This window comes from Heteronotia binoei, chromosome 9 (assembly GCF_032191835.1).
Source record: "Heteronotia binoei isolate CCM8104 ecotype False Entrance Well chromosome 9, APGP_CSIRO_Hbin_v1, whole genome shotgun sequence".
NCBI lineage: Eukaryota > Metazoa > Chordata > Lepidosauria > Squamata > Gekkonidae > Heteronotia > Heteronotia binoei.
Window position 1 is genome coordinate 27770981 of NC_083231.1, and position 22861 is coordinate 27793841.

Sequence of the window (22861 nt, forward strand, 5' to 3'; positions counted from 1 at the left end):
TAACATCATAGGTCCTAAACAGATTGGCTTCTCCAAAGGCAAATCTGCTATGGACCATTGCTGTACGCTGGCCTTCCTTGCTGAAAAATATATGCATACCGGAACAAAAAAAATTATATGCTGCCTTCATTGACCTGAAGGGTGCATTTGATTCAATAGATAGAGCCCAACTATGGATTAAGCTAGGATACCTGGGAATGGACCCTCGTTTGCTGTTTCTCTTGAGGAAACTTTATCCCAATGCCTTTTGCCAAGTGAAATTTTCTTCTAGTGGTGACCTGACTAGTAAAATCCCAGTGTTAAAGGGGGTTAAACAAGGTTGCGTGCTGGCCCCGCATCTTTTAAATTTATTTTTAACTGACCTGGCACAATTTTTGAACCCTATTAATGGTCATCCGCCTAAACTAGCAGGCTGAGCGGTCCCCTTATTACTTTATGCCAATGATACTACCATCCTCTCTTGCACAAGTGTGGGCCTGCAAAGGTATATGAATGCCTTCTATGACTACTGTAATTTTAATTCACTATCATTTATGCCAAATCTAAAGTAGTTGTCTTTTCAAATTGCTGGCGCCCACAGAGATGGTTTATTGGCAACTCAACAATTGAGCAAACAATTTTTTTAAATACTTGGGAATCACTTTTAATCATAAATTAAGCTGGGTTTCACATCGTAACAACATCGTCAACTTGGCTAAATGTTCGGTTGCTCAAATTAAGCAATTTTTCTTTGCAAGGGGCAACCAATTAGTTCCGGCAGCAATTAAAGTGTTCAAAGCTAAAACACTAGCCCAAATTCTCTATGGTATCCCTATATGGATCTCAGCATTTACCAGGAAAGCGGAGGGCATTCAAGCCTCATTCTTCAGACAAATTCTTGGTATACCAAAATGTGTGTCCTACTTTGCTCTCTGCTCTGAAGTGGGTCAGTCCTTGGTGGAGACAAAAGCCTGGATCACAGTGTTTAAATTCTGGCTCAAAATTAACTTCAGAACAGATCCTAACAGCTTTCTTGATTGTCTGAAAAGAGACCCTTATATCTCATCCTGGTCAGCAGTTCTTATGTCCAAACTTAACTAGTTGGGGATAGAGGTTGATGATTTTTTTTACATCTGATGAGTCATATATCTTCAGATGTATTAAACTGAGATTGTTGGAGTTGGAGGAAACCAAACTATGTCCAACAAACCCTTATATTTGCTCTCCAGCATCCTTAGGTCTTTATGCTTTCTGTGGCAAAATGCCCCATTATCTATCAGACTTAACCATTCCGAGTCATCGCAGGGCATTTATGTTCGCTAGACTAAATGAGTTTCCCTCCAAAGTTCTACAAGGGAGATATCATCGAGTCCCTTTAGGCGACAGACTCTGTTCCTGTGGAGTTAATATTCCCAACTCAATTCAGCATATATTGCTTGATTGTTCCATTTATCATAACCTCGGTAAAGATTTATTTTGCAAGCTTTCTTTCTCCCCAGATTTGTCTATTCTGCCTCCCTGTTATTATTTATTGAACGATACTGAGTGGGAGGTTAGCGAGGCTGTGGCAAAATTTTTGGCTGACATCCTTAAATTTAAATCTGACCATGTATGAATGCATCTGTAATCTCGGTTTCGTTTTGATTATATCTCCAATGTTTAAATTTTATATTCTGTGTATTTTTATTCGCAACTGTTATGCCATTAAAGGTTTGGCATGGGTATTAATTATTATTCGAGGCAGTGGAGAAGCTGCCTTTTCTGGGACTCCAAAACATATACAATTTGGCATGCATCTATTTAAAAATCAATAATACTGAAATCTGGCAGCCAAAACAATGTGTGTATGGCAGCAAGATGAAAAAGGGTAGCTCAGTCTGGCAGGAATGCCCCAAAATAGGAAAAGAAAAAAAGGAAGCATGGGTCTGTGCAAGGGAATATACAGAGGGTGAACTCCAGTTAATCACCAGTATCTAGTTACGTCCTGTGGAAAGTATGTAACTCAACCAAAAGCACATTATTCTTTATTTGCAGAAGGCCAATACAGAAAATAATTAGTATGATGTGTTCTTCCATACCCTTACCATTACTACATTTACTGACTCTGCATACTTTTCTAGGTGGAAAAAAATGAGGAGTAAAAGCAACTCCCGAACTGTGCTAAATGTTGCATCCCAAAGCACCTCAAAAAGTATTTTACTTAGAAAAGAATTAGGACTCTCTGAAATGTGAACATACTTAAAGTCATCATTATGCACAGTGGTAGAATACTGCCATACTATCACCGACCCTTTTAAATTCTTTTAACACCACAGTTATAACGATTCTGCATTTTTTAAAAATGTCTCTGAACAGGGCTTTTTTGGTAGAAAAACCCCCAGCAGGAACTCATTTGCATATTAAGCCTCACCTCTGACACCAAGCCAGCTGGAACTGTGTTCCTGCTTAAAAGAAGCCCTATCTGTGAATAATCAAGGTAGACACTGAAGGTCCTATCCAATGCGTTGTATTACCCAGGAAAAATTCCTACAATGTACTGAATGTGACCGGTGCTTTCTCAAAAAAGTTAATTCACATGTGTGGGGTGTTTCTGAGTAATGTCGAGCTCCAAACTCATGAAAATTTGCAGCTCTATCTCTCTGAAGGAGGTATATAGGTAAATATTACTGTTTCTGTGATGGTCCCTTGTACCTCACAGAGGCTTTTGGGAGGCACAGGGACAACCATGTGGGAGTGGCGGAAGCAAACCCCCTGGGCATATGCAGTGTTTTGAATGCCTGCCAAAATATTACTTAGGAACCAATGCCAGAACTACACAGCACAGTGTGCTGATCCACTGTGACTAACACATGCAGCTTTTGAAATTAAGAAATCACTGCAGGGATTCATAAACTTTTCATGCTGAGGTTTTTATACCATAGGGATGCCCCGGAATTACAGCACATCTCCAGACTCCAGAAATCTGGTCCCCTGGAGACAATGGAGCCTCTGGAGGGCGGGCTCCATGGCATTGTACTCCACTGAAGTCCCTGTCCTCTCCAAGCACTGCCCTAAATCTCCAAGAGCTTCCCAACCTGGATGTGACAACCCTGCCCCTCCATCACCCTCTGATTGCCAGGGATGGCCTACCATATTTCACATATGACAGCAGGGACACTCCCATGCATGAATAAGCTGGCCAATGGAAAGGGTCTGATGACAAGGTCTGGCAGGTAATGACAGGGCCACAGAATGCAGGCTCCGATGGGCTCATAGTGCTTGCAACCAGATGTCTCCATGACCAGCTTGAGCAAAGCAAAGCAAATACATACAAGCAGGCCTCATTCTGGGATTGAAAAGAATTATGACACACTTCTCATATAAATGAAAACCTCAGGACCTTTTGCCTGATACATCGGGCGGTGATCCCACCAGCAGGGTATGTCCAGAGACCACATTCATTCTCTTCCCTTTTAAAAAACTCTCCCCTCTGAATTTTCCATCCATCTCCAGCAATAGTTCACAAAAAAAACCTGGCTTTTTTCTTAACACTCCCTTCCTTCTGCTGGGCAAATTCTCCCTGCTTATTCCCATTCGCCTCCTCCTGCTTCATTTTGTGCCAAGCCCTTCCTCACAGGGGCTAGGCATGAGAGTCTGTTTCCAAAGCTGGCTCGGTCCTAGAATATGGCAGAAAAGGATCTTTGAAAATGTTTCCTCAAATCCTTCTCTGGCTTTAAAAGGGTCAGTGATAGAAATAGTATGGCAGTATTCTACCACTGTGCATAATGATGACTTTAAGTATGTTTCCTCAAATCCTTCTTAGAATTTCAGAGCCAGTTTAGTCAGTGCTGAAATCATAAAGGCTGAACCCACAAGTCCCTTCCCTCAAGACAAAAACAATTCCATTCCAGCTTCCCCTTGCCCTCCTCCTAGTGTTTAACACTATTATTATTATTATTTTAAAGAATAATTTTAACAGCATTGTAGAAGAAAGCAATTCTCACTTCTAAATTATTAATCGGGATTATTCTATTAATTAATGCGCACAAGACTAAAGAAAGTCTTTTCCTCCATCTCTTACCAAGTGCTACTTTCACAGTGGGCAGAGAGAAAGAATTAGCTAATAATGAAAGTGGTACCAAGGCTGAGAAAGAAAGTTCTGAGAGGGGAGGAAAATACTCCCCCCCTCCCACAAAAATACATTTATTTCAGGATATTTTTGATGTCAGTGACCTTATATAGTTTTTTCAAATCACTGTAACTAAAGTATCTAAAAAATACAGAGCTACATCCACAGGTTGGTGAGACTATTTGCTAATCCACAGGCAGGTATATTTTATACAAACACTAACTAGCTAAAGACTTTTTGTGTCCTGGCCTACTCAGTCTGAAGGGAAGGGCCAGGTCTCCCACAATAAGGGTACCTCTTGGCAATAGGCAGTGCCAGGGAAACCCCCAGCTGGCCAATAGGGAAAGTCCCACCCCCAAACAGGATGTTGCCATGCAATGTCCCCAACATGATGATGTCACCCCGAAGCCCTGGTATTTGGGCATTCTCTATGGTTTGCACAACATCCCATGGAACACCCACCAAAGTTCCCCACTCCAGTGAAGGTAAGATCTGGCAACTTGACCTGGCAACTTCACTAAATCTCTACCAGTGAAAAAATGGGGGTGGGGTATGGAGGGTACACTGGTGTGCAATCTCCTTCTGGCACAAAACTAAAAGTGACATCATCATGTTGGGCAATGCTCTGGGATTCACTCAAGCATTTCCCCAATATAACATCAATTCCAGTTTTGCGTCAGAAGGGACACTGCATGTTGGTGCAACACAAGCATGCCTGCCCCCTCCCCCCAATTACTGCTGGTGCACTGCCAGCTGCCAGTGTAAATATAACATACTGAAGGGTAACAATCCTCACTTCTCACAGAAAATCATTATTACAGTTTGGACAACCAAAATCACAGTTTGAAAAACCATTACCTTGCACAAGAAGCATGTTTGAAATTCATACTATTTTCACCATTCATAGTATTACAATACCATCTATGGGTCTATTTGCTTCTTCACCTGAGGACCTCTGCCAATCTCGTGCCAGGTGTTTATTCATTTAAAACATTTTTATGCCACCTTTCTACCCAATCAGGGTCCATAACACAGCCAATATTTTAAAAAAACAGAATTAAAAATTGCTCAATTAAAATACTTTAAAAATTATAAAATAATACGATTAAAAACAGACAAATAACACCAGAAGGAGGGACAGTAACAATCATCAGGGGTATGCCAGGCCAAAAAAACCCCAAAACTTCCTGCTGGTGAAAGATACCAGTAGAGGGCGACAGACAAGTCTCCCTGGGAAGGGAGTTCCAAAGTTTTGGTGCCACTACTGACAAGGTCCTTTCTCAGGCTGCCACTCATCTAGCTTCAGGTAGAAATTCTAAGGGTAAAGGCCCTATGTATTTAGGGGTTTTTTTTAATGTCCCTATAATTCCTCATGATACTCAATACAGTAATTTTAATGCTGTTAGGCAAAACATCCCAGCATAAGTGGAACTTGAGTACCTAAGAGTCTTTGTGCCACTTTTTGTGACAACCCTGCCCCTCCATCACCCTCATCTCAAACTATTAAATCCATGTGTATTATTAAATTTTTGAAAATGCATGGCAGCAATGGGCTCCAGCAATAAAAATTGTTGCTGAATAAATAATGTTCTGATCAATCAAATGAGACATATATTTGGTACACATATGGCATAGAAATAATAGAATCCTTGTGGTTCTCATTTTTAAGTCTCCGAACATCTGCTCCAAACAGAATAATCTATATTTCAATTCATCATACCTACATAAAAACTTATGAAATATAGCCTTGTGGAGGGAGGAGGGGAACCTGAAACACAACAAAAATCAAAAGAATCTAAATCATGCCCCACACAACTGTTGAAAAAGAAAAAAAATTGTAGACCAGTTAGAGGTGGGAAAGCAATGGGATTTGTGTGATGTCATGCCATCTAGGAGTTATGAAATCTTAGCATGAATTGTTCTAGATATTGCCATAGCCAGCCTTCTCTGGGAGGAACGTGAGGCTGGAACGTTTCCAGGTGTGTCCAAACCTTCCCATCTAGGGTTGCCAATTCCCAGGTGGGGGCAGGGGACCCCCGGTTTGGAGGCCCTCCCCCCGCTTCAGGGTCATCAGAAAACAGCAGGGGAAGGAAATGTCTGCTGGGCATATAGAGACTAATTCCCATAGGGTATAATGGAGAATTGATCTGTGGGTAACTGGGGCTCTGAGGGGGTGCTTTTGAGGTACAGGCACCAGATTTTCAGCACAGCATCTGGTGCCACTCCTCAAACCACCCTCCAAGTTTCAAAAAGATTGGACCAGGGGGTCCAATTCTATGAGTCACCAAAGAAGGTGCTCCTATCCTTTATTTCCAATGGAGGGAAGGCATTTAAAAGTCCCTTTAAATGTGATGGCCAGAACTCCCTTTGGAGTTCAATTATGCTTGTCACACCCTTGCTCCTGGCTCTATCCCCAAAGTCTCCTGGCTCCACATCCAAAGTCCCCAGATATTTCTTGAATTGGACCTGGAAACCCTATTCCCATCTGAAAAAGAACTGGGAATGTCGCAGTTTCACAGGGAATGTAAGACAGAGCTGTTCCACCAGGCATTCAACTGAGGCGGTGGACATTTTGTTATTCTGTGGCCTCCCTGCTACAGGAGCCCCAATGAAATAACTCTGTCAACCCATTTGCTTATACCAGCTGGGGGATGTATGGAAGAAGTGGAGGCAATTGATACCATATAGGGCGGGCTATAAATTGATAATAATAAATAATAAATAAATCTGATCTTGTTCCCATTCCCATGCTAAAGATATTGCCTATCCCTGCTTTAACCATCCTACAATAGTAGCTTAAAACGGGGATCGTCCCCCAAAGAAATTCCCGTTTTAAAAACAAGCTCCAATTAGGCTTCCCAACCCCCCACCCTGCCGGGGGACCCCTGGATTAGCAGCCTTTTCCCCCGATCTCCAAAAACGTGGAAGCGGGAGGGGTGGGGGGGGGGGGGAAACGGCGCAGCCTCCCTTCGCGAGGTGCATGCTGGGACTCGTAGTCCTTGCGTCCTCTCCGGCTGCTACAGGCATCTCCTCGGGGAGTCTGGCCAGTGGAGGGGGGGGGAGCTCCGCCCCCAGAGGACCATGTGCGTTTCTACCTCCGGAGGCTTCAGTCACTGATTGAAAGGCTTCCTCTTGGGATGGGGTGTCTGTGTTACTTTGAAGAAGTTGGCAGCAACTCGTGAGTAGAGAGGCCAGTCCCTCTTCGGTGTTGCCAGAAATGGGGGGGAAGTCTGCTGAGTACTTCATTATTCTCTATGTGGAGATCGATTCTCATAGGGTATAATGGGGAATTGATCTGGAGGTTTTGCGGGCTCTGGGGGTGCTGTTTTTTGAGGTAGAGGCACCAAATTTTCAGTATAGTATCTAGTGACTCTCCCCAAAGTATCCTCCTAGTTTCAAAACGATTGGACCAGGGGGTCCAATTCTATGAGCCCCCAAAGAAGGTGCCCCTATCCGTCATTATTTCCTATGGAAGGAAGACATTTAAAAAGGTGTGTGGTCCCTTTAAATGTGATGGCCAGAACTCCCTTGGAGTTCAATTATGCTTGTCACACCCTTGTTCCTGGCTCCGCCCCGATGTCTCCTGGCTCCACCCCCAAAGTCCCCAGATATTTCTTGAATTGGACTTGGCAACCCTAGCTCCAATTGTTTTAACCAAAAACTGAATAATCTGTAGCTGGGGCCCACTCTTGCTATATGCCCTGCTCTGGCTACAGTCTAGAATCTTGGAAGCTCTTAATTAGGGATTCAATGTACATACTTAAATTTTGTTGATAATCACTTCTTAGAATATTGTGCAAGAAACAAGACAACTGGCCAATCAAGCGTTTTGCTTAATAATTTAATGACCCAACAGTCTTAGCTGCCAGAGAATACAGAGCAAGGTTCTACTGTCATCTAAAAGAATCTTTTAAAAAGAGCTACTAAATATGAACATGACATAAAACTAGGGAATATTTCATGTCAAGCAGAAGCCAAAAAGACAAATTAGTTTTCTCCCCTTATTATTCATTATAACAGTACACTGTTTCTAAAGGGCACACACCCAGTCTGGCAAAGTGAAGCTAGCAGAAAAAGATGTGCACATTTTAAAAAAATGTGTAAGTTGCATGCTGCCAAAGCTTGGAGTCTTTCCAAGGAAGTGACTTGTATGGAATTTTTTTTTAAACTGTTCCATCATATGTTTGCACAAGTTCCATCAAAAAGAGTGCAGTCCAATTTTTAACAGCAGCTGATTAGCTAATTACATTGTTTACTTAAACTTGGTGTTCAGATGACCTCTAAATGCTTATTGTTCATGTCTATTTGCATAACATAAATAGTTAATGAATATTGCAACATATCAGTTTCCTGTTCCAGTTGGCTGAGTTGCTAAATTGGCAAGGATTCAGGGGCCTGCAAAACTGAAGGCATATGTCTTGTATTAGAGAGAGAGAGAGAGAGAGAGAGAGAAAGTGAGAGAGAAAGAGAGAGACTGGCGGACTTCATGTTATAAACACTTCAATGAAAATTACCATCCAGTTGAGAGCCAGCTTAGCCCACATGCTGAAGACAGAGTAGAAAGGTAACACATGAAGGCCTAATAAAAATTAGAGCTTCTATGGGAATTATGATTTAGATTCCATATTAAATACCAAAGTACAATACAAACCACAATAACTATATCCATCTCAGGAGGCTTTTTAAAAATCCATGTGGCAGGATATACCGTAAGTATTTAATTTTTTTTTAAAGTTATCCTTCCACTTAGACTGATTAATTTTTAACATACATACTATATAACTGTGCTATATCTCTTAGTATTTCAAACTTCTATGGAGACCCAGACAATGGGTTGGATCATCCAACCTTTGTTGATAAGGGGAGGAGACAGTCTCCCTTTGACCACTCAAAAGACTATGGTGGAGATCATGGAACCAGCATCAATAAAAGTGGGTATTGTAGCAATGAGAATTGGGTAAAACTGCATTTAAAAAGTCGGCTGGATCCAATATCCGTGTCGGACACGTCAAACATACGGCCTGGGGGATGGAATCAGCCTGTCCAGGATTCTTATCTGTCCCATGAACAACTGGGGGAAAACCAGTCCAAATGTGGACCAGAAGGGCCTATATTAGGATGTTATACCCCCTGGTCGAGGTCCCTCCCTTCCCCAGATGCAGACCCTCCCCAGGGTCTTCCCCTAGATCTCCAGGGATTGCCTAACCCATAGTTGGCAATCATAAGGGGCAAGGAGGGTTGGTTTGCCCCCAAGCTCTGTGGAGGATGAATATGGGTCATTGTCAGTGGTAAAATATCTCTGGGTGCGTGGCATTACATTTTATGGCACACGTGACATGGCCCAGCCAGACAAAGTGGTATTTATGTCAGATCCAATCCTTGTAACAAATGAGTTCAACAGTTCTGATCTATATGACAGCTTACAAATGTTTTGTAGGATACATCCCACAACAAAATGCAAGATAAATGAAAACCCAAATAGCTCTGAAACAGGCATCCATTCCTAAATGCAGTGTTTCAGATTTTCTTACCAACCATATACATACTGCATTTTAAAAGAAACCTGGGCCACCAGTGACCCTGGCCAAGAATTATACCGCATACCTGTGAGAACAGATCCGTGAGACTCCAGCTGATGCACTAGGGCTGCCAGCCTCCAGGTGGAGCCTGGAGATCTGCTTTTACAACTGATCTCCAGTTGGCAGAGATCCTCTTCAGCAACCGTTTGCAAGTGGATTTTGCCATTTCACATAATAAAATCCAGTTGCAAAGTGCATTGAAAGTGGACTGAAAGTACGTTATTTAGTTTGCGTGAAAGCGCCTAAGATGTTTCGACAGGTATTCCTTTGTGCTAAGCTGATACTGGCAGTCTAATACGAAAAGGGGCCAGAACAGCTGCTTTCATTTTATATAAGATATGTATAGAAATGAAGTTCAATGTACAAACCACCAGTGGATAAAAAGCACATGGAAAGCTGAGGGGGTTTTTCAGATCTGAAACCGTTGCTGAGTAAAGACCTAGAGAATGTGACAATTAGGATGTCAGGGCTGTACACAGAGCAACATGGAGTAGGTGAATCACAGACTGCAAATATAGATTTGTTTGATTTACATTCCAACTCTGTTGTGTGAGCTTAACAATAGATTCCAGCAGTTTTTCGAGGCATGCAAACATCTTTCGACAAAGCACTCAAAATCTAAGCAAGTAATTAACAGATGGTGGATAAGAAGCTGAAGAAAATTAAAAACAATATCTTAAGAGAGAGAGAAAAAAACATATTAATTTATTTTCCGATTTATATCCCGCCCTCCCGCTGCAAGCAAGCTCAGGGCAGGTCACAACCAGTGACAAGCAGGAACTCATTTACATGTTAGGCCACACCCCATGACATCATCATTGTTATATTGCTCAACAATAATACTATAAAACCATTAAAACCGATATAACAAGGCCTCAGATTCAGCAGGACCTTTTTGAGGGTTCCTCTTCCTCCACCCCACCTACCTTGTCCATTAAATAGTAGGTGCAGCTGCATAACAATCCCTGGAGTAGGAAAATGGGCAGCCAGCCAGCCACCAGGGACTTTGCCACACCCGCAGTAGCTTGGGTTGCCAAGTCCAATTCAAGAAATATCTGGGGACTTTGAGAGTGGAGCCAGGAGACTCTGGGGGTGGAGCCAGGAGACATTGGGGGTGGAGCCATAAGCAAAGTTGTGACAAGCACAATTGAACTCCAAAGGGAGTTCTGGCCATCACATTTAAAGGGACAGCTCACCTTTTAAAAGCCTTCCCTACATTAGAAATAATGAAAGATAGAGGCACCTTCTTTCAGGGCTCATAGAATTGGACCCCCATGTCCAATCTTTCTGAAACTTGGAAAGCATTTTGAGGAGAGTCATCAGATGTTATGCTGAAAATCTGGTGCATCTATCTCAAAAAACAGCCCCTCCAGAGCCCCAGATACCCCCAGATCAATTCTCCATTATCCCCTATGAGAATTGATCTCCACAGGGAATAATGAAGTGCCCAGCAGACATTTCCCTCCCCCCCCACTCTGTTTCTGACGACTCTGAAGTGGGGGATTGGCATCTCTACTCACTAGTTGCTGAACTTCCAACCTCTTCTAAGTAACACAGAGCAACCAAAGGTTCAAGTTTACCTTTCCTATGCAAAGGACCTCTGAAAAGAATGTGCAACCAAAGGAGGGTCTGAACTGCTTTCGAAAGCACCGGGAGCAGCCATGTTCTTCTGCCTACTCCCCTCCCGCCCCCATTCAGCCCCCTTAAAGATACATATACACCATCCATTCAGCCTTAAAGACACAGACACAAGAGGAAGCCTTTCCAAGTACAGACTGAAGCCTCTGGAGGTGGAAAGGCACATGGTGCTGTGGGGGCGGGGCTTCCCCCCCACCGGCCAGCTGATTGGGAGCGGGAAGGAGCCTGGGAAAGCAGGAGAACCCCCGCTGGGACCTGGGAATTGACAAGCCTAACAGTAGCCCTCATTAACCCCTGGAAAAGCCCATGCCACCCTTTCTCTACTTCTTATGTGGTTTTGGGTGGCGGGTGACTTGCTGACTTTTTGACTGGGGGGGGGAGACCCAGGAGAGCCCCAGGCGAGTGAGGCCTGTTTGGGCCGGCTGGATCTCTAATGAGCCCAAGCAGGCCTTGCTCACCCGGGTCTCTCCTTTCTTGTGTCGGTTGCTTTTGGCCGGAGTGTGTGGCACATGCTAATGAGTTATGCTAATGAGATCCACCACCTATTTTTCTACAAAACGACCCCTGGGTATAACAATAAACAATTAAAAAACAGGTAGCATGGTAAATTAAGAAATACAGCAACCTCAAATGACCAGAGGCTATTAGTCTATAAGTCAGAGGACAATGAAGATCTTATTAGTATGGGACATATACAGATGGAGAACTTCAGCAAGGGGGGCCATGGTAGAACAGCTCCGTTTTATAGGCCCTGCAGAAGTGTAATAGGTCCTGCAGGGTCCTTATCTCAGACAGGAGCATGTTCTACCAGGCTGGGGCCACGGTGGAAAAGGCCCTGACCCTGGTTGAAGCTAAGCAGGTGTCCTTTGGGCCAGAAACAGCCAGTAGATGATGGTCCACCGAGCACAAGGCTCTCCAATTTCAATTTTTAAATCTCTTCAATGTTAAAGCAACTGAAAAACTTACATGTATTATGTTATTTATTTGCATTTATTGTCATAATATTTCCAAGTTCCGCTTTTCAACCTAGTACCATACTATTTCTTTATTAATGCTCATATCCTTTTGCCCAGGTATCTGAAGTTCCAGGCCCCATTCCTTTTCTAGCAGAAAGCAACACAATGATGGACACAAACTAAATGGCACCAGCAACATCAGCTGCTCCTTCCCTCCCCCTATGATGTGATTCCAATTAGCTTTCAGCATCTTGTCTTGCTTAACACTAAAATACATCCTATATTTGTCAAATCCTCATATCTGGGATGGGTTTGCAAATACTTGTTGACCTTCACAGTTCATTAGAAAGAACTTCTGACTGAAGGCTTTTTCCTAAAGGGTTTTTTTTTCCTTTTTAATGTGAAGGACATTTTGGATGAAGGGGCAAAATTATCTGCTTGTGAAAAAGTCTAATGTAGAATTGTTTGGGGGCATGTCAGTGTAAACCTTTCAATATGGATTGATGTTCTCATCAAGAAAAAGCTAGAAGCCTCCGTTTCGTCCCAATTTAGCAGCTGCAGAATGGATAACTGTGCTGTGAGATGGATCCTTTAGGCTGCTTAAAGGACTTCCTTATAAAGGACTCCATTATCAACAGTCAATAGCTTAACATTCAAACTGGCTTTGCTTATATATTGTTATTTTACAATACTGTTATAGTGTTGCAAGTTATTTTCTCCATTCCCTTCTCTCTAACCTGGCAGAAGACTGGAGGGAATGCTCATCGACAGAGCAATACTAAGCAGAGTTATACCCAGGGCTAAAAAAAAAAAAAAAAAAAAAAGCAGGAACGCATAGGAACGCAGTTCCAGCTAGCTTGGCATCAGGGGGTGTGGCCTAATATGCAAACGAGTTCCTGCTGGTCTTTCTCTACAAAAAACCCATGTGAAACAATGGTGATATTGGGTGTGTGCACGTGTGTTGCCTAATATGCAAATGAGTTCCTGCTGGGCTTTTTCTACCCCAAAAGCCCTGGTTATATACCCCTTCTAAATGCGTTGAAGTTACACCTTTCTAAGGTGGTTTTCCACATGGGGATGGGTTTGTGAGGTTTCCTCATCGCTAGTGGGGCTGCTTATAAAGCACAGCAGCAATGGCACTTCCATCTGGCAGGTTTCCCTACAGTCTCCCTGTCCCAGCCACCCAGCAGCACTCACCCCCTCTCGCTTTTGCAATTATTTTTTTTTAATTACTGTATATCATTATTATATCAGTATACCCCTTTAACAATAGAGCTAATGGTTCTCTCAGTCCCCAGCTTTCATTTTTTAAAATGTCTCTAGCCTTTTCCCTTGTGGGGGATATGCTTTCCTTCTTATATATTACCAAAAGAAAATGTCAGATACCTTTCCTCTTTAAAAAAAAAATTGAAAGTTGAGAATTCTGGAAAACCATTGCCCATATTATTTCAACAGTATAATGATATAATGACAGTCTAGTGCCAATTTTCCCCCCCTCTGAATTAAAGGGGTGTTGTGTGCCATAGGAACAGTCTGCCATGGCTGCTATGCGGACAGGGAAATCTGACACAGCAGTGATCCCACCCACACAACATGAATGTGATCCAAGCTTTACTGTAATCTTTTCCAAAACTTTGGAGCAAAGGAGGTTTGAGAAAGACCAGAGAAAAGCCAAGGAAACCCAGGGAGATGCATCAATGCACCATGATGCCGTGGGGAAGTGGGAACCCCGCCCCCACCTCCTAACAACATTGAACCCAGGACAGATAAACCGTCAGGAAATGAATCCCATTGAAGTAAATGGGTTAAAAGGGTATAACTCTGCTTACGACAACTCTGCTTTAGATTAACTCATCTAACCTATGGGTATAATTCCTAGGGTTAGCCCATAACCAGAACCCATGGAGAGGAAAGGTTGACATTAACTTTTGGGTATTGTTTTAAAATTGTATTTAGTTCGGACAGGTGTTTCCAAATTTAACACACTGATTTTTTTACTTCCCATTTTCTTCTACAGTTCCCAGAGGAAATCTCTTATTTGAAGAATATAGCTTGTCATTACTGTTTACAGCGGTACTTGGCCTAATCCTTTAGTCTTGATTACTGGTAGAAACATTGATGAATATAAATCTGTTATAAATTAGTCATGAGAAAGCCCAGACGGTTATGTTCAGTTATCCACTATATTTGAATAGCTTGCTATAAACAAATAGTTCTATCAAATGAAAAATGTATAGCATGTACTATTTTCAAGTGATGCCAATAGAAACAGGTATTTATCTTCCTTTCACTTTTATTATTGTATAACATGCTGAGTCGCTTAGATTAAAAGAAACCTGTAAAGAGCATATTATTACTGCAATTTTTTATATACAAAAGAGGCCCTATACACTGTATACACAACATATGCATACACAAAAATGGGCAGCTGCTATAGTTCATACATAGCCGCTACAGCTGAACACATATTGCTGCTGGTAGATCAACAATAATAGTGCCACTTATCTATGGCAGTGGTGGAGAGAGAAGTTATTCCTCTCCCCAAGATGATCAGAATAAGAGCTAATTGTCTGATCACTGCTCTATACAATCAGACTCAGCTCTGGCATTATGCTATTGAAGTATCAGGAGCTACATATGTATAATCCTCATTCTGTTTTTATGTATAATTCCTTGCTCTGTTTTTAAATAGAGGCTAGATGGCCATCTGACAGCAATGAAGATCCTGTGAATTTAGGGGGAGGTATTTGTGAGTTTCCTGCATTGTGCAGGGGGTTGGACTAGATGACCCTGGAGGTCCCTTCCAACTCTATGATTCCATGATTCATTCAGCTAGGGATGCATGTACTTTGAAGCAGACTTCCATAAATATGCCTCTAACTCAATGCTTCATAATTCAAAAGCCAATTGATGTCAAGTTTCAGGGCCTGAAGTCAAAAAAGAGCCAGTATAAGAAATCTCATTTGCGTAACTGAGAATATACAACTGAACATTGCTGATAATTGACATGTTGATTAATAATCTTCAAAGCTACTGTACTTTAGACTCTGATTGTTGTGAGTCCTTTATTAGGAAGGGACACATATAAGGATTCAAAAGCAATAAACACCACTGCTGTTTTAGCGCACCAGCATAACACCATGTTAAGGATGCCAGGCCACAGGGCAAGTTGAACTAGATGGCTGCGTTCTGTCAGGGTTGCCAGTCCCCAGGTCTGAGTAGGGGATCCTCTGGTTTTAGGGGCTTCTCCCCGCCATGGACCAACTGCCTGATGGGGGAAACTCGGCCTCTAAACAGTCCCCAACACAATGGTGTCACCAGGAAGTGACATCACTGCATCAGGTATGTTGTGTGGGGATGCTCTGGTTTTGGGGCAAAACTATGGTTAAGGGCAATTTTACCATAAGTTTCACCCCAAAACCAAAATGTTGCTACTGGTAGTGCCAACATGATGGTGTCACTTCTGGGTGATGTCAGCGCATCATGGTTTAAGGGCAATTTTACCATAGAGTTTCACCCCAAAATTAAAGTGTTGCTCCTGGCAGTGCCAACATGGTGATGTTGCTTCCGGTTGATGTCAGTGCGTCATGTAATGTCCTCACTCACCTCCAGAACATCCCCCATATCCCCCTGCCAGAGCAATGAAGGAACCTCGCTATCCTAATTCAGATGTCATTTTAAGTGGACGTGGCAAATGAAATGGGATTATTAATGGTTTTACACACGTGCTTCCCTCTCATCTTGTTGTTAGCCGCCCTGAGCCTGCCGAGGTGGGGAGGGCGGGATAGAAATAAAATTTATTATTATTATTATTATCTTCCACCCCTCCTTTGTCACAATGGGTGCAATGAAGGAGTCTTGATATAAAACAAAATCCAGTTATCTGTGCCACAGTACTTCCAGAACTCAGGTTAAATGGAATTAATTTCATCTCCAAAAGATGAAAAGATCCTAAACCTGGTGGTATCTGATGTAAAGGATTGCTCATATTTTCTCTGAAGTCTATTGTAGCCACACAAAATAAAACATCTTGTTAAATGTACCAGAGACCTGATAAAATATGGCTGTGCTTTCATTCTCATGGATGCCAGATTTCTCTCCCCCCACCCCCAACTTTATAATGTTAAATAACATCTGTATTATGTTGTGCAAGAGTTGTTTATTTCGTGCCTCTCACATAAACAGCCTTATTGGATTCTGGACTATTTTATGCCTGCCAGGCTACTACAAGATGTTACAAATGTATCCACACTGTGGAAAAACTGATTACTGAAATCTTGCATTATGTCCCACAAGCTCTCTAGTTGTCTAGTTTAAGTCTCTAACAGGAATACACACAAACACACACATATTAAAAAACAATTTGCACACAGTAAGAAAAGAAGGGCCATGCTGGATCAGACCGGTGGTCCAGCTAATCTGGCATGCTGTTTCACACAGTGGCCATCCAGTTCTTCTACAAGGCTGACTATCAGGGCATGTGGGATACCTGGCAGTGGAGACTCTCTTGTTATCATGGCCTGTAGCCATCAACAGACTTGTCCTCTGCAAATCTGTCTAGTCCCCATTGAAAACCATATATGCTAACGGTCTCCACTGTACCCACTAGCAGTGAATTCTACAATTCAACTATTCATTAAAAATATTAATTTTTGCATCTTCTGACCTTTTTTTCATAATCTGTGAAACTCTTGTTGTTAAATACTATTATTAAAACATATACTGATTTATCACTAGCATTGGTCCGTCCCCAGGCTTCTGGTTTTCCCCAGCATAAGTGATCAATTTCCCACCAGTTGTTCTGGGGGCACATTTTGACACAGGGCACATTTTGACTCCAGTTCCCCTCCCAGTTTCTTAATCCTTAAAAGACAACACTGCAAAGCCACAAGGGGAACTGGAGGGAGCCCTGCGGCAAAATGTGCCTGCAGAGCAACTGGTGGGAAAGTCACAGAACATCTTTGGCACAGCTTAAATTCCTTGTTTCCTGTTGTCTCTGGGAAGTTCCTTCCTATAACCTGTCTAGAAGAAGAAGAAGACTGCAGATTTATACCCCACCCTTCTCTCTGAATCAGAGACTCAGAGCGGCTTACAGTCTTCTATATCTTCTCCCCCCACAACAGACACCCTGTGAGGTGGGTGGGGCTGAGAGGGCTCTCACTGCAGCTGCCCTTTCAAGGACAACTCCTACAATAGCTATGGCTAACCCAAGGCCATTCCAGCAGCTGCAAGTAGAGGAGTGGGGAATCAAACCCCGTTCTCCCAGGTAAGAGTCCACACACTTAACTACTGCACCAAACTGGCTCTTCATTAACACCTCCACCTCTATTCCCTGCTCAAAGAAGGTGGGGTGGTAAACCGGCTCATCCCATTGTCTCTAGCAAGACATATTAACGTATCTTAAGAGGTTACGGGCTAACTTCCTCCCCCCTCCCCCGTTTGTTCTTAGCTCAGAGGAAAAACGGGTAAAATGCACAGTGAAGCCCTGCTCGTGGGCAAGCCTCCAGGAGACAATGCATTTCTTCACAAAAGCTTTTGTCGAGCTTAGCACTACTCCTCAACATGTGTTACAATGTGTGTCTGGTATGAATTAATCTAAGTGAAATCCTTGGGTTTATTCACAAGAAAAATCAGCCTGTACATATGCTTCTTTTATTCCACATATTCCCCATCAGTACCTCAGAGGAAGCATTACTCTAGGGCAGGGGTGGCCAAACTCGCTCAACATAACAGTCACATAGAATAAACATCAGATGTTTAAGAGCCGCAAGACATGAACATCAGATGTTTGAGAGCCTCAAGACATGAAGAAAGGGAGGGAGAAAGGAAGGCAAATAGATGGGGGGGAGGAAGAGGTGGAAAGAAAGCAATTTTAACTTTAAATAAATTCTCCAAGTTACCAGCTGGGTTGGCTTGGAGAAGTAATTTAAAGAGACAAATGCATTCCCCAAGCCTGCTAACTGAGCAGTGGGGGCTTGGAGAGCCACACAATATGTGTGAAAGAGCCACATGTGGTTCCTGAGCCACAGTTTGGCCACCCCTGCTCTAGGGGATGTGTCCCAAATGATATTAGTTGCCAACAAATGAAACTGGATCTTAACCCTTGGAGTAAAGAACTAGGCTTCAAAGGCTTGGATAATCTGAAACTAAAGTCTTTTAGTCAATCAGGGCACATACCTTGGGGGAAAAACTAACGAATATTTGAGTTTCTTATTTCTGTCATAGTGATATGGTGCTGAGCCATATATTTTAATATTTTATAACATTGGTTTTTAACATGATGCTGTTTTAAGTGTTATGAGTTTTTACAAGACCCTCTCGGTGCATGGTCACAAAATATCTAATAAATAAATAAAATAAGCACTTTTAAGAAAATGTAAGCCACTTACCTGTTATTTTCTGCAGCAAGTTAGATAGTTTAGGTTCATCACATATCGAATGGACAAGTGACTCCTTCACTTTTCCTTCAGCCATGTCTAACTCTTTCCCAATATTAACTTCTTCAGCTATGGAATAGATGTACACCAGCAAGATAAGAAGGTCTTCAGGGGAGTAGTCATCATCTGTCCTGTTGTTATGAGACTTGATTATTGGCAGTAATTGGTTCAGGACACCAGGCAGGGCTGATTCCCCAAGATTCTGAATGAGGAAAAAAGGAAAAGAAATCCCATTTTTTCATGGTACAATAAATCATTTTAAAAAAAAAACCCTTTTAAGTCGTACAATTATAGAAAAATCCTAAGTCTGTCTTGAAGAAGGTCTAAAAACTTCCAGAAAAATCTGGGAAGGTATGCAAAGCAAAGTTTTCATATCTTTGTAAATGCCACCTCCCACTCAATTTTGTTCAGTAACTTTGTTATAAAGACATGTGTTTATTTCAGGAATGGGAGCTAAAAATGAAATACAGTAGACCTTGTTCAAAGTTACCCATTCATTTCACAGAACATAATGAAAGTCTATTAATTTCATATTGAATTTCATCCCAATTGTAATTAGAAATAGCATTTCCCCCCCAAATGGTGACCACTATTTTTTTGTTTTAATTTTTTGTCATAGCAGAAAAATTCAAATCTGACAAGGCCTAATTTATTTTAAATATTTATACACTCTGCCTTTCTCTTGACGCATTCGTGGTAGGTGACAACAATAAAAAATACAAAAATCATCATTATATTAAGATACATCTCTCGGCTTGACTTCGCGAACGAAGATTTAAGAAGGGTGCAATAGTCCACGTCTGCTGCAGGCTCGCTGGTGGCTGACAAGACCAATGTGGGACAGGCAGGTCCGGCCACAGCGGCTGCAGGGAAAAGTCTGATTTAGGGTTGGTGCTGTAGCAGTGCGATTCTTCCTCAATCTCCTTTTGTCCTCAAGACCAGCTATGCGTGCGTTCTCAAAGGAAGAGACAGCCTGGTGCCCACCATTAAGATACATAATTACTATAAAAATGGGTAATTAAACCAGATACGCCAGATAACTTTGAGCTGTCCTGTAAGCGCTTTGGAATTGTTCTGTCTTACAGCTGGTCAAAGGCCCCAAAGGAAAATGACCCCTTCTGGGGGCTTTCACAGCAGTGGGGCAACACCTGAAGCCCAGGCCTGGGGTGTAACCTGTTGTGTATCTTTCAGAGGAAGGACATTGCCAGCAGACTCTGCTGTGAGGAGTTGCAACTGCCTCACAGTTGGCCATTAGGATAACTGTCCTTAAAAAAACCAAATAAACAGCCCTCTTTTAAATGAATTTAAACCACGTATGCCATACACACATGTTGTAAGAAGTGGCACCACCACGCTGCAGTTGGAAGGAACTGAAAATCTCTCCTATCTTACTGGAATAAAAGTCTGATTCCCTCCCCCACCCCAACATACTGAGGTTGCTTCAATGACAAACAACAACAACCTTTCTGTGTTTTTGTGTGTGTGTGTGCTTTAAAGTTGTTTTTAGGAAAACAGCATTGGTATGGAAATGAACAAACTAACAGGTTGGATTAATAATAATACTAGTATCATTCATGATATAAAGGTTCGCAACGATGTGAATAATGTACAGTTAGCTAACGTCAAGAAAACGTGACTAAATAGAAGAAATAACAGACTAATAAATGGATTTTAACATTTCTGTGTATTATTGGCTTGTATCTTTCTCTTGCCCTGGAAAGATGATTCCTAAGGCTGTGGGGCCCAATGGAGGGACAGTTACATGGACAGCATGCTGTAGGGAGGAGGGCAAAGGGGTGTGTGTGTGAAATCAACAGAAGGGTGCAAACACAAGAGGGAGGAAGAGCAATTTCATCTGCACTGCTATTCCCCCAAACAGTGAATGGTTTTGGGGCACCTAATACTGCAATGCCTGCTTAGAAGGAATACTCATTGGTAGGGTTGCCAATCCCCAGCTGGGGCCAAGGGATTCCCTGGGTTGTTTGTGGGGAGGGGGAAGATGTTCTCTGGGCACTCCATTACGTATACCCTATGAAGACTGGTTCTCATAGGATATAGTGGAGAATTGATTCATGGGTATCTGAGGCTCTGGGGAGGCTGTTTTTGGAGGTAAAGGTAAAGGTAGTCCCCTGTGCAAGCACAAGTCGTTTCTGACTCTGAGGTGACGTTGCTTTCACAACGTTTTCACGGCAGATTTTTTACGGGGTGGTTTGCCATTGCCTTCCCCAGTCATCTACACTTTTCCCCCAGCAAGCTGGGTACTCATTTTACCAACCTCAGAAAGATAGAAGGCTGAGTCAACCTCGAGCCGGCTACCTGAACCAGCTTCCGCTGGAATCGAACTCAGGTCGTGACTCGTGAGCAGAGGGCGCCGACTGCAGTACTGCAGCTTTACCACTCTGCGCCACGGGGCTCTTTTTTGGAGGTAGAGGCACCAAATTTTCAACATAGTATCTGGTGTCTCTCCTCCCCCCCCCCCCAAAAAAGTTTCAAAAATATTAGACAAGGGGGTCCAATTCTATGAGCCTCCAAAGAAGGTGCCCCTATCCTCCATTATTTCCAATGAAGGGAGGCATTTAAAAGGAGCACAGTTCCCTTAAATCTGATGGCCAGAATGCCCTTTGGAGTTCCATCATGCTTGTCATAACCTTGCTCCTGGCTCCACCCCCAAAGTCCCCAGATATTTCCTGAGTTGGACCTGGCAACCCTGCTGCGAACCCCACATAAACTGTTTTGAACACTGAGCTTTCCAAGGAAGAATGGGATGTTATAATGACAAAGAATAATCTAGGCCAGATCCAGCTCTATGTATTCTAAACCTGGTTTATTGCATGTTTGGAACATTTTAATGGGATAAAACAAAGTAATAATTTTTGTTTGTTTGTTTTGTTAACCAGCACATGATTGCATAAGCGGTGCTACCCGTCCTGATCTTAAGAAAAATAACAAACTATAATTTAATTTAGCAATCATTAAATACAAATTATGGTTTTACACTAAGTTTTCTTTTTTGTTTTGTTTTTAAGTCCAAGTCTAAATGGGTGTATTTTGTATTTTAAAGTCAGCCGAGTTATAACATACAAAATACAAAGAATAAGTCAAACCCTGAAAGGGTTGTAGGAGAATACCACAGAGAGTTGAGACATTTGTCTCCAACAAAACCCTCTAGCAGTTTGTCATTAACTAGCCTGTCTATAATGATTTAGGAGCTCTCTGTGCAGTTACAAATCAATCAATTACACTGATTGAACAGCCATTAAAGCATAAGTTTTAAAAATGTAACTACCCGTGACCCAAATTTCCTGCTGGGTATGTTGGCCTCAGGTTAGCCTTGTTGGTTTATTATCAAGGGGACAAATAAAAATAATAAAAAGAACATAAATTCTGAGCTATCCAAAGCCTCCATTAAAAAAAAAATCACACTATTTAGGACGGCTCCAAGTTTTGCTACCCTGTCTTCACTTATGTTCCTTGGCCATTTTAAAATCATACTAAAAGCAGAATGCATGAGACATCCTTCCCCACCCTTGCCTGCCTTTTTTTTTGTACTAACCTGGAGCCAGAGCAAATATTTCCAAAGCAATTCTCCCCCCCCCCCAAAAAAAAATTATTATTGACTCTAAAACGCGTAGAACTAAAAGTAAAATAGAATCATCATCACTGAAAAATATTTCTGATATTTAGAACCTTATAACAGAGAATAATAGAACTCGGGGGGCGGGGCACCATTCATTTGGTCAAAACTGATGTGAATTTATGAACTTCTGTGTTGTTCCCCTTATCCTTGAGTAATGGCCAGCCAGAACAAAAGCCCTGCTAGTAGTTATGCTCTGACATGCACCGTCTAGGCTAGCTCAATCTCATCAGATCTCAGAAGTGAAACAGGGTCGGCCCTGGTTAGTATTTGGATGGGAGGTCATCAAGGAATATCAGGGTCGTGAGGTAGAGGGAGGCAAGGGCAAACCACCTCTGAAACGTCTCTTGCCTTGAAAACCTTATGGGCTTGCCATACATCAGTTGTGACTCAATGGCAAAAAGAAACAAACTCAGTAGTAGTTCTATATACCTCATGGATTGCTGCCTTGCCGTGACAAGAGGGCTTGCACGGATCAGTGAGGCTGCAGGCTATGTCATGCAGGGCCACCCAAGATGGACAGGATGCAG

The 22861-nt window shown here is 42.3% G+C and overlaps 1 protein-coding gene across 1 annotated transcript in view; it reads right to left on the reverse strand.

Moving 5' to 3' along the window:
* Positions 1 to 22861, reverse strand: part of SCFD2 (sec1 family domain containing 2) — a 241667-nt gene that overhangs the window by 150317 nt on the left and 68489 nt on the right. Inside the window, exon 5 of the mRNA XM_060246351.1 lies at positions 18650 to 18899. Within this exon, the coding sequence (XP_060102334.1) occupies positions 18650 to 18899 (250 nt within the window). The remainder of the gene's footprint in view (positions 1 to 18649; positions 18900 to 22861) is intronic.